The sequence below is a fragment of the Cyprinus carpio genome, chromosome A11, assembly GCF_018340385.1.
Source record: "Cyprinus carpio isolate SPL01 chromosome A11, ASM1834038v1, whole genome shotgun sequence".
NCBI lineage: Eukaryota > Metazoa > Chordata > Actinopteri > Cypriniformes > Cyprinidae > Cyprinus > Cyprinus carpio.
Window position 1 is genome coordinate 5,243,752 of NC_056582.1, and position 12,171 is coordinate 5,255,922.

General features: G+C 38.9%; 1 protein-coding gene across 6 annotated transcripts in view; it reads right to left on the bottom strand.

The window, feature by feature from the left end:
• The window catches only part of LOC109066892 (SRSF protein kinase 1-like), a 44,881-nt gene that overhangs the window by 13,527 nt on the left and 19,183 nt on the right, over window positions 1-12,171 (bottom strand). For 4 of the 6 annotated variants that reach the window (XM_042766027.1, XM_042766026.1, XM_042766028.1 and 1 more), the window contains one exon: window positions 836-951. In XM_042766027.1, the coding sequence (XP_042621961.1) occupies window positions 836-951 (116 nt within the window). Of the gene's footprint in view, window positions 1-835; window positions 952-11,414; window positions 11,571-12,171 lie in introns of those variants that run through there. The other 2 variants (XM_042766029.1, XM_042766024.1) reach the window with 1 other exon arrangement.

Genomic DNA, 12,171 nt, shown 5'->3' on the forward strand with positions numbered 1-12,171 from the left:
ATGCGGTCGAACTCCCCAAAAATTTAATTATACTTACTCATTGTATATCGAAACAAACACACCATCTATTATAACTAAACTTGGGATTGTATCAAATGTATATTGCAGTTTAACTTATTTCTTTTTTGAATTGAAAAAAAAAAATTGCGGAAAAAAATTGCAGCTGTGATTTAATGGGTGTGTCTTGGCAATAGAAATGATATTGTGATTATATATCAGCATGACTATAAAATAAAGGTAATACTCTTATGACAATGATTATTATTAAATTAAAATATTAAATAAAATTGTAATTACAGAAGTATTTCACTGTAAAATAATACAATCTAGATTTTTAAATATTACTAATATTATGTCTTAATATCTTCCAAAACAAGCTTTTATTTTTGGCAGAAAAACTCATGGATCATATTTCTCATTTGTTGGCATCAGGTTTATTAATGCTTCTCATTACAAATCTTTTAAAATGCGTTGGCTCACATTATGTTCTCAAATGCATGTTATATGTGACTCAAACTCAGCAGATGCAGAGATGGAGTTCACACGGAGCAGCACACAGCACATTTACTACGAACAGAGCTGCTGAAAACACTGAAACATGAGCTGCTTGCATGCAAAAAGATAAGTGCTGCGCTTCACTCCGAAATGTGTAGTGCATATATTAAATTAAATCACAGCCTTTGTAATTTAACAATACCATGTATTGTGATTTCGATTATATTTTGAATAATTGCTCAGCCCAGATGGCCAAGTATGGCAAAAAATAATGCTGGATCCTGTTAACAATGCATGTACACATGAATCTGTCCCCGTACTGGGATCACGGGACTCCTACCCTTGCAGTAGTCATTAGGATCCTCTTGTTCCTCATCATCTGAACCCAAGATCTCCTCATCTTGCTCCTGCAGTGAGTCAGGCTGCTGTGCGGCTCCCCTCGGGTGGGGATCAGGCCTGGAGAAAGACAGCTTATCTTTAGAAAACAGATGCAACAACAGCCGTGTAGCAACCACAACCCCTGGCCAAATGTCTTCAAACATCTCATTCTAGATGTGCTGATAGTTACAGGAACAGAATCAAATGCTGTTATTTGCAACTATTGGAAATCCTTTGTGGGGTTAGCTGCGTTTACAATTTAATACCACCATTATATTGAACCATATAATCTATGAATGTCCACTGGGCTTCTCTACTGTGAGGGTCGGACATTGATGAAACCTATCAATCAGTGCAGGTGCAATGTTAAACTGAAGGAAGTGCAGCTATATTGCAGAGTTAGAGAGACGGTCTTCGCTGGTTCACTGTAGCTCAGCAGGAGCCGTGAAGGAAATCTTAAGTGGCATCAAGCTGAGAGAAATCATAAAACATTCGCTCTTTTTGAGTCAAGTCGCTGCAGCATACTTAAAGCGATAGTTCACACAAGGAGATGAAAATTCAGCCATTATTTAATCACCATGTTGTTCCAAACAACAATGTATGACTTATATGAAACACAAAAGAATATTTTGAAGAAAAAACAAAAACAAACAAACAGTCTGTCCATACATTGGACCCCATTGATTAATTATCAAGTGAACTATCCTTTAACAGGCAAGAACATTTATGGTTAACATTTTATATACATAAAAAAATGATTTTAAAACACTACATCAATTCCTAATCACTATAATGCTATTTTGCAATTGCAATAAAAAAAAACAAAGTATACATCTGAATATGTGATTAAATGCATTCTGCGTTTTAGTCCTATATATCCTGTTACAAGTCATGTTATGTTGTTCAATTAGGGATTTCAGCCAAAATAAAACGGGGAATGTGATTCAAATAAGACCAGATGCATGCTGTACAAATCTGACTGTTTTAATTATAGATGGGTGACGCATTAATTCTACCTGCATCATGTCTAAATATCTCTTTGACCTTTTCAATATCATGCTACTCGCCGTGTTATTTCTATTGGTTGGCTGCACCAGCAGTGGGCATTAATACGATTAGATATGCAGCTTTGTGCCGTTCCCGCTGATGAGTTTGCCTCGCTGCGTAGCGTAATCTCTCTGAAGCAACTGGCAATTTTCTGCATCCTAAAACGGGCTCTGAACTGCGGCTTGGAAGTTCGAAACAAGTCCAATATAGCATAAGCCTCTACAAGGACACTCTCTGAATTAGTCGTTCTCAGATACAGCTTCTGAACAATAGGCAACGAATGTCTGAAGCAGTGGATGAAATGCAGTGAGTTATTAAACATGTATTTCTTTCTGCTGGTTTAGTGTAATTTTAACATTTTCAAGCTATACAGGTCCTTCTCAAAAAATTAGCATATTGTGAAAAAGTTCATTATTTTCCATAACGTAATGATAAAAATTAAACTTTCATATATTTTAGATTCATTGCACACCAACTGAAATATTTCAGATCTTTTATTGTTTTAATACTGATGATTTTGGCATACAACTCATGAAAACCCAAAATTCCTATCTCAAAAAATTAGCATATCATGAAAAGGTTCTCTAAACGAGCTATTAACCTAATCATCTGAATCAACTAGTTAACTCTAAACACCTGCAAAAGATTCCTGAGGCTTTTAAAAAACTCCCAGCCTGGTTCATTACTCAAAAACCGCAATCATGGGTAAGACTGCCGACCTGACTGCTGTCCAGAAGGCCATCATTGACACCCTCAAGCGAGAGGGTAAGACACAGAAAGAAATTTCTGAACGAATAGGCTGTTCCCCGAGTGCTGTATCAAGGCACCTCAGTGGGAAGTCTGTGGGAAGGAAAAAGTGTGGCAAAAAACGCTGCACAACGAGAAGAGGTGACCGGACCCTGAGGAAGATTGTGGAGAAGGACCGATTCCAGACCTTGGGGGACCTGCGGAAGCAGTGGACTGAGTCTGGAGTAGAAACATCCAGAGCCACCGTGCACAGGCGTGTGCTTTTGAACCAGAAACAGTGGCAGAAGCGCCTGACCTGGGCTACAGAGAAGCAGCACTGGAATGTTGCTCAGTGGTCCAAAGTACTTTTTTCGGATGAAAGCAAATTTTGCATGTCATTCGGAAATCAAGGTGCCAGAGTCTGGAGGAAGACTGGGGAGAAGGAAATGCCAAAATGCCTGAAGTCCAGTGTCAAGTACCCACAGTCAGTGATGGTCTGGGGTGCCATGTCAGCTGCTGGTGTTGGTCCACTGTGTTTTTTATCAAGGGCAGGGTCAATGCAGCTAGCTATCAGGAGATTTTGGAGCACTTCATGCTTCCATCTGCTGAAAAGCTTTATGGAGATGAAGATTACGTTTTTCAGCACGACCTGGCACCTGCTCACAGTGCCAAAACCACTGGTAAATGGTTTACTGACCATGGTATTACTGTGCACAATTGGCCTGCCAACTCTCCTGACCTGAACCCCATAGAGGATCTGTGGGATATTGTGAAAAGAAAGTTGAGAGACGCAAGACCCAACACTCTGGATGAGCTTAAGGCCGCTATCGAAGCATCCTGGGCCTCCATAACACCTCAGCAGTGCCACAGGCTGATTGCCTCCATGCCACGCCGCATTGAAGCAGTCATTTCTGCAAAAGGATTCCCGACCAAGTATTGAGTGCATAACTGAACATAATTATTTGAAGGTTGACTTTTTTTGTATTAAAAACACTTTTCTTTTTATTGGTCGGATGAAATATGCTAATTTTTTGAGATAGGAATTTTGGGTTTTCATGAGCTGTATGCCAAAAATCATCAGTATTAAAACAATAAAATACCTGAAATATTTTCAGTTGGTGTGCAATGAATCTAAAATATATGAAAGTTTAATTTTTATCATTACATTATGGAAAATAATGAACATTTTCACAATATGCTCATTTTTTGAGAAGGACCTGTACATCAAAATCTGGCCAAACTAAACAGACTAAGAGGGAAATGAAAAATGCGCATCTGCAAGAATTTTGAATAATAAATGCAGTTAAACAGAACAGCCTGACACTGGAGCAGAGAAAAGCCTTTTCCCCACAAATCCCAGGCAACATCACATTTCACAGATTGTTCCTATAAACATGAAACAGTTTAATTGAGAAGCTGTTATCTCTGTCTGCTTACCAACCGGATCAATTTTGCGCTTCGTGCGTCAGTGAGTGTTTCAATAATGAAGGCGACACCAGCGACAAACAGACTGCAGACGTCTACTTCAGATCCCGGGGATTTACTAATTCTGCTCTTTTGACTTGATTAGCTTTTGCTTGAAACAAGCAAACTGTGCAGTTTGCACAGACACTACACATATTCTAATGAACAAGCTATTATTGGAAACTATTGTGTGCTATGGTGGGTGTTATACCAGAAAATAATTAATTTAGCCAGATCCCAGGCTGTGCTAGTGGGAGTTAATCAGTGGAAGTGTGTGTGAATGTGACACTGGTCTGGGGGGAAAGCTGTATGTATACACACACACGCACACACATGTGCCCATGGCTCAGAGTAGAGCAGATGTTGACACACAGCAGCCCTGCCATCCACTACTGCTCTAATCTTAACTCTTACAGTGAGCTCTCATGTGAGGGGAAAAGCGATATAGCGAATATTCAGTTATTCACTATATATTATTTTTGGTGGAAATATCAAATTGAGCAAGTGTGATTTTACTTTACTTTTAATTTGGCCATTAAAGTCGGCATGAAACTTAAGTATTTTCCTCCTATTGTGACATACAGTATAAGCAAGTCTAAGGCTTCTCGAATGAGGGAGGAACTTGACTTTGTCCGTGCAGATTGATTGGATTGTTGTCGTTTACTAATAGCTGGGATCTCATGTGTGCGTCAGTCCTCGTGCTGGTGCACACATCTAGGGCTGAAACACATTGAGGACGTTGATTTGAGTGGAATGCATGGATGCGCCGCGCTCTTTACATCAGGGTTGCAGTGATATCTCACTGTATATCTTGGTCAGGCACGTACTTTTTCCCCTACAATCACAAGGTGAAAATTTAAGAGTGCATAAAAGAATCCAAGGGGTGTAATGATAATTGATCAAATAATGTGCAGATGCCCTCTCTTTATAAAAGCACAGAGACGTGGTGACATCAAAAGGAGGAAACACACCAAACTAAAGACAGACACCCAGATCAAATGAAAGAGTTCAAGCAGGTAAGTGTCATTTTAATTTAGTGTTTCCCATACATTTATTTATTTGTGGCGGCCCGGCACAATATCAAAAACTGAGTGCCACAAATAGTTTTTCCAAAAGGCTTTGACTTCTTTGAATAAACATGAGCACTGCACGTGTTAATAAAGTTGAAACCCGGTGTGGGTGTTTTTATATCACTTTATTTCTGAAGGAAACCGACTGTCTTCAGAAAATTATGGATGTCATTTTCATTTCATCTTGCCTGTAATGACTCAATAAAGCAGTGTTTGTGAGCGGAGCGCTTATTTAATTACAGCCGTTACCAGAGAAACCTCTATCTCTCCTGCTCTACAAGCGCCTCCTGCTGGCAGAGAATGAATTTGCTACATATGCCACCACAAACAGAGTGGAAGTCTATGGGAAACACCGCTTCTGTTATGAATATTATTCAATATTTTAATTTGAATGTCGGATTGAAATGAACGCTGTCATTAGAGTAGTTAATCGTTAACATAAGTGCGGCTAACGCTAATATAATGACCATTATAATGAAGTTTCTTAATTAACTATTTAATGGTCCTATAACTTTTATTAGGTTAAAAAAACAGGAGGACATGATGATATTTACTTTTTTTACACACCAGAGGCTCTTAACTGAATTGTGAATCCAAAATATGTGTTAGAGAACGTACAAATGTTTAACATTGTTTGTGTCGTCATAGTCAGAAAAGCAGTTTGAAAACCAAGAACCGTGGATTTTCATTGGTATTGGTACCGAATACTGAAATTTTGGTACCTTGACAACAATCTTTAGATAGGTGGTATGTGTCAAAGTAACATCCACATGAATGCCAGGACCCAAGGTTTCCCAATGCATCCTGCCACCATCTCTTCCCCAGGTAAATGTTGCACATGAGCCGACCATCCACCTGATCTAAAAGAAAATATGATTCTTTATTGCTCCTTTGTCCATTTCTGACTCGCACGCCCATTGTTGGCACTTTTGGTGGTTGACAGGGGTCATCATGGGCTCTCTGACTGGTATGCAGCCCCATACTCAACAAACTGTGATGCACTGCGTGTTATCTATCATGGCCAGCATTAAGTTCTTCAGCAGATTGAGCTACAGTAGCTCTACTGCATGACTGTTCAAACAATTCAAAGACAAATACATTCATTAAAAGATAATGACAAGAGCAGCAATCTGAGAGTCGACGCCAATGAATGCTGAGAGATCACTGCAGACATAACATCTCTGCACAGCAGGTAATGAGACAAGGCACTGAATTAAAGCACAAATTAAAGACTTCACATCATTATGCTTTTGTTTTTAAATGGTATCGTTCATACCATGCTAGATATATTCAAGTGGCAATCAGTGGGCATGACTTTACAAAATGTACTTGTGAGAGTGATGCAAAAACAGAGCAGAACATGTCTCCAACAAGTCAAAAGGGAAGAGCTTAAGTAGTTTTCAGGAATAACGTGACACAGGGTTTAGTTATCTGGAGTTGCCAAGCAATGTCGCAACTTACTGCAGTAATATAGAATTCAAGAGACGTGCAGTCATGGGTGAAGGTGCACTTTATGCCCAAAAGTATGTGGGATACATTGACACCACACCCATGTGTGCTTGTTGAAGCACATTTGGGTTTAGCGTTCAAACTCATGGGCATTAATAGGGAGTATTTCCTCCTTAAAAGCTTCCACTACTCTGGAAAAGCTTTCCACTAGACGTTCCAACACGGATTTGCTCCCATTCAGACACAAGAGCATCTGGGCTTTGTGCAGAGCAGCCAAGTTCTATAAAAATAACAAATAAAATAAACGCTTGGTTAATACTAATAATGATATATATACATATTTTATAACTACTGTAATGATGTTTTGTTTGTGGAAACTGTCTTCAGATACCAATTGTTCTGTAGTGGGAAGGATGGGGAAAAAGACAAAACTCTGCCTACTAAGATGTAAAACCCAGACGTCTGGAAAGATTGTGGGCGGTCCTGTTTTGTACTGTTGTCAGCACAAAGCAGGCGACATAACAGAATGCCTTGCATTTCTTTAGTGTCAGACTAAGTATTTGCTTGCTCTTTGAGCAATGTGTGGATAGGAGATTGGTCATTATGTTATTTTTGTCTATTGATGACCTAAGGCCTATTCGTTCAAAGAATACATATACACCACAACCAAGACTGAGAATTATTGAGAAACAATGCTGCTTGATTTCATTTTTGTTTCCAGGTTTGTTTTAATTTGGGAGAGTATGTTGAGCCACTTCAAAGGTGCCATTAGTGTGAAGACTGTTTTTTCAAACACGCTCCCATTGGTGGCACATACAGATAGTCCCGCCCCCAACTCACACCATTGCCAGAATTTATGCGGCCCAAATGAATAGAGAAGTCCTGTCCTGCACATTTCACAAGTCTGTCGAAAGATCAAGTTATATCATTTTAATTACAAATTATGAGGTCAAAAGAAACATGCATGGATAAATCCTTCACAACAAGATCAATAACATATATTTAGAAAACTGAAAAGGATGAATTTCCATCTTATGCCAAATTTAAACACATGCCATATAGAGTCTTATGCAAATTTCTATAAAAGCAACTCAATTACACTGCTATCAGCTAATGGAATGTAAAGCAGATATAAAAATAATCTGACCAGAAAATGATAAGTGGCTCCTACAATGAACATTTCAGGAAAAGAGTGGATAAGAGCAAGAGTTCGTCCTGGAGCAATGAGGAGTTAAGTGCCTTCCCACAGTGATAAAGCACAATCTTTGCAACAATCCAGAACAAGTTCTCATATGATAGACCTTAGTCAGGGTAGCGCCATATTTAATGTTTGAAAGGAATGAAAATGAGGCTCTGAGGGATAAAAGTTTAGCGTGTTCAATGGATTGCATTGTTCTTTAAAAACATGCTGATTATTCAGTCGATAAAATGTCTTGCTGAAAAAAACAAAACACAAAACAATGGACAAAAACTCTACAAAGCAGTTTTGAAGGACTGTACATTGTAAAGACTTTAAGTCTATCTTCACTGAAAACTCTAAATGACGATTAAAATTCTCAGTTGCTCTGAATGAGGGATGATCACTGAGGTTGACGTCAAAGTCAACTGAGGTTTGTTCGGTCTGTGGCAGCTCCTACTTGGAATGCAAAAGACAGATTCATGGATATCTAAGAGGACAGGACAAACCTTTTTTGGATGGTATACAGAAAGTCTGGAACAGAAAGGACCTGCATGTGTGACACATCGATTGTTCAATGAATCCTCTAATTCAGCTCTGAATCGTTGTCCTGGAGTAACCTAGACTGCTCGTTTTAGATTCCAAAACCACTGTTTTACTTAATCCCATTAATCCTTTCAAGAACATTGATAAAAATTAAGATGAGGAAGCATTCATCTGGTTGTTTAAGCTGGCAGGAAGCAATAGAGAGGGATGTAATCTACTGTTAAACACGCCATTTAAATTCTGCTTAATCTCAAGTCTACAGCGTATTGTTTTTAGCCTCAGACGGCACGCCTACGGACCGTCTGATACATGCTGCACACAAAAATGACAAGAGCTTTCAAAATCATAAGAATGAATCCAATGCAAACTGTCAAGATCTGCCTCGGTCATATTTCACCCCAAAATAATAGAAAAAAATATATAAGATTTTGCTTAAAGCAAAACGAAGCATCATTTTTTTTAATATGACATCATTTGGTTGACATTTTTATGACATTTTCCACTTTTCATCGATTAATTATGGTTAATAATTTAATCTATTTACCTTATCGTGTAACATTCAACAGACAGCATACAAGACCGACCCCGGAGCATGTTACTCTGTTGAAAAACCCTTGATAAACCCCCTCTCTATGCCTTAAACACATATTTTGTTAGAATTCAGCAATAAATGTTGCATGCAATCATTAATGTTAACTTTAAATTAAACGTAAATAAAGTTAATGCACAGTAAAAATGTTATAATTTAAAATTTAAAGTCAGAAAAGTTGTTCAATTCATAAAATAAATCACAGCAGAAAAAAGAGTGCCATTTGTATTTTCCATATACCCTATAACATTTATAATACCAAACATCTAATCTAATAAAATGCTCTTGAATTTCCGTTTATAAATGGAGGAAACTACAATTACATGTATTTATTAAGTATATATTTCTGTAAAATTGATATTTCCACTGCAGTCAAAAATGTGTTAAGAGTTTAAAGGGTCTGTCTGTATGCAATTGTGTTCAACTGAACACTGAACAATGATTTTGTTTATATAGGGTATATATACCCTCTTTTTCTTTAACAGTTCATTCTGCCATTTATGCTATTAGGATGCACAGGTTTTTACCAGACCACCTGGAAACAAAGTGATGTTTACTAAGTATCAGCTCAGTACACGGAGTACTTCAGAAGAAGAGCCAGTCGCTTGTGTAGAGTAAGTTTGTGAGGCTTTGAAATTGGCTTTACTATAAAACCAGGCTTCAATCTCAATTGTGACTACATCACAGGTAATGGAAGGTCAGAGAGGTTGCATCTAAGTGTCTATATTCTTCTCGCCTCATCCGGATCCCGTCTATGAATCACATTTCCATAATTCCCTCCATTACTTTAAGTTGTTTTTCAGCGAAGGAGGCTTCTATTAAAAGCCTCAAGCCATAGCAACCAGCCTGGACTATTCATCTGAACCAAAACTTCACCTCCCAAGCCTCTTGATACATGGCATCCTTCATAACACATTCAGCGAGAGAAAAACAAGGGGGCTGTGTGTGTCTGTGCATGAGTGGGAGGGAGAAACGTTTGGCGCACAGAGAGTTAAATTCACTCTTAATACAGAGCTCAGCCTTCAGAACTTCTCCAGCCCACACAACAAAGCACAACACGTCTGGCATTCTCTGGTCTTGTGTCAGAGTGCTCATGCATGCATCAAAACAATCTGCTCTTCCAGTAACACAAACGCCCGGCTCTGAAAACCGTGCTTCCATTGTTTTCACTCACGTGCGAGCTGCATTGCAGCATCAGAGCCCAAAGCAAAGGAAGATTTTTAAATCGATTTCATTTAGTGCAAAATCTGTCTCGTTTGGCCTTTCCCACCTGTGGTTTTGCTCGGGTAACAATCTCCTGATTGCACTGATGTTGCCGTCAGTTGAGGAACTTGGCGACTTCACCCACCATTGCAGTGGCTTTTTCATTAACATGCACTTTGGGGTCCAGCTTGACTGTATACAAATCTCCACAAAGGTGAAGGTGCGCAAAACAGCGAGGGGCCGTTGATGCTGTTTATCGCACGGCTGCAGCACAGCATGCATTCAACATGTCTCACTCGCTTTTATCTCCCCTCTGCCACGATTCATCTCAGTCAGACTCTTTAGGAACGCTGGATTTAATCTAAAAACTTCACACAGAGTGTGTTTCTAAGGAGCACTTTCAAGGACACACGTGCATGTCTTTTGAGAGGAGTCTGATCGACTCAGAAAGATGCATGTAGAGCCACAACAGCAGAATTTTGATGATGAATCACTGCACTAGGGGTGTACTATGCAAATTTCTCACATTTTGGGAAACTGTTTCTATTCAGTTTGGTTAATACTTGTTATTAGTACACACTTATAATTTATATCAGTATTGGTATTATCCAGTATTATACTATATGTACAAAGAAAATCAGAGTTACAACAGTAGTTTTGGCAGCAAATAATTGTTTAATTAAACACACAGAAATATATTTACATACATTATATGAATATATTTTTAATAGTTTTTCTGCTAAATATATGCATAATGAAACTGCCTTTATACATATTCTTTTTCTTTTCATTATATCAATAAAACATTGCATGAATATATTTTTGAATTGCAGTTTTGCTGCTAAATATCTATTATTAAACATTATGATACTATAATATTACACAATACATTTCTGTCTTTTAGTCATACAAATAACATATGACTATATGTTTTCATTATCCAAATACTTCAACAGAACTACTGTTCTCATTCAGCCCTCATTTTTAAAATGTGCAGAAATTGTAAGTTCCGAATATTTGCTAATTTGTAATAACCCTTATTAGTTCATTTCAGTTATATAAACAGTTTCCAGTTTCCAGAGTCCTTCCATTATTTTCTGCTGAAGCTCAGAGCATGAAGGAAGAAAGCTCGACACAAGCAACTATCTTAAACTACATTCACCAATCTGTCAAATCACAAATTAAATCAAAGCTCTCAAACACATGGCGGACCAGACACGCGCTTAAGAGCCACCGCAGATGCAAACAGAGGTGCAACTTTGCTTCTTACCTACAAGATGCGCGGATGCCCATGAGAGACAGTGCTAATGAAGGCAACAGGGGCTGGCAGGCCAGAGACAGAGCCATGTACCAGAGGCAGAGGAGGGCCAGTGCACACAGATGCACAGTGAGGCTGAATGCTGAGGAGCTGGAGCCGTCTGCTCACTCGCTCGATCCCTCCCTCTCCCGCTCTCTCTGCCTCCGTCAGCAACAAGATCCCGCCCTTCCTTCTGTGCCATGCGCTCTGATTGGCAGGGGAAAGCTAGCACTGCATTGCAGGTAAAAAGCACTGCCGCCTGCTCATTTCTCCTTCATAACTTGTGGCATTCTGCCGTCACTCATCCCATCTGCTCTTTCTCTTAATACAGCAGCAAAGGCAGCCAGCTCTCAAGAAGACAGGTTAGACAGGCTAGATTTAATAACATCGCATGGAATTGATCTTACCGACATAGATATCGTACCTCAAAGTGATGATGTTACTGACCATTTCTTTGTATCGTGCATTTTGCGTATTGATGATAATAACTATATAGCTTCGCGTTATCGTCCGGGCAGAACTATTGTTCCAGCCACCAAAGACAGATTCACAAATAAACTGCCTGATTTATCTCAACTGCTCTGTGTACCCATAAATACACATGAACTAGACAAAATGACTGGCAACATGGGCACTATCTTCTCTAATACATTAGAAGCTGTTGCCCCCATCAAATTGAAAAAGGTTAGAGAAAAACGTACTGTGCCATGGTACAACAGTAATACCCACT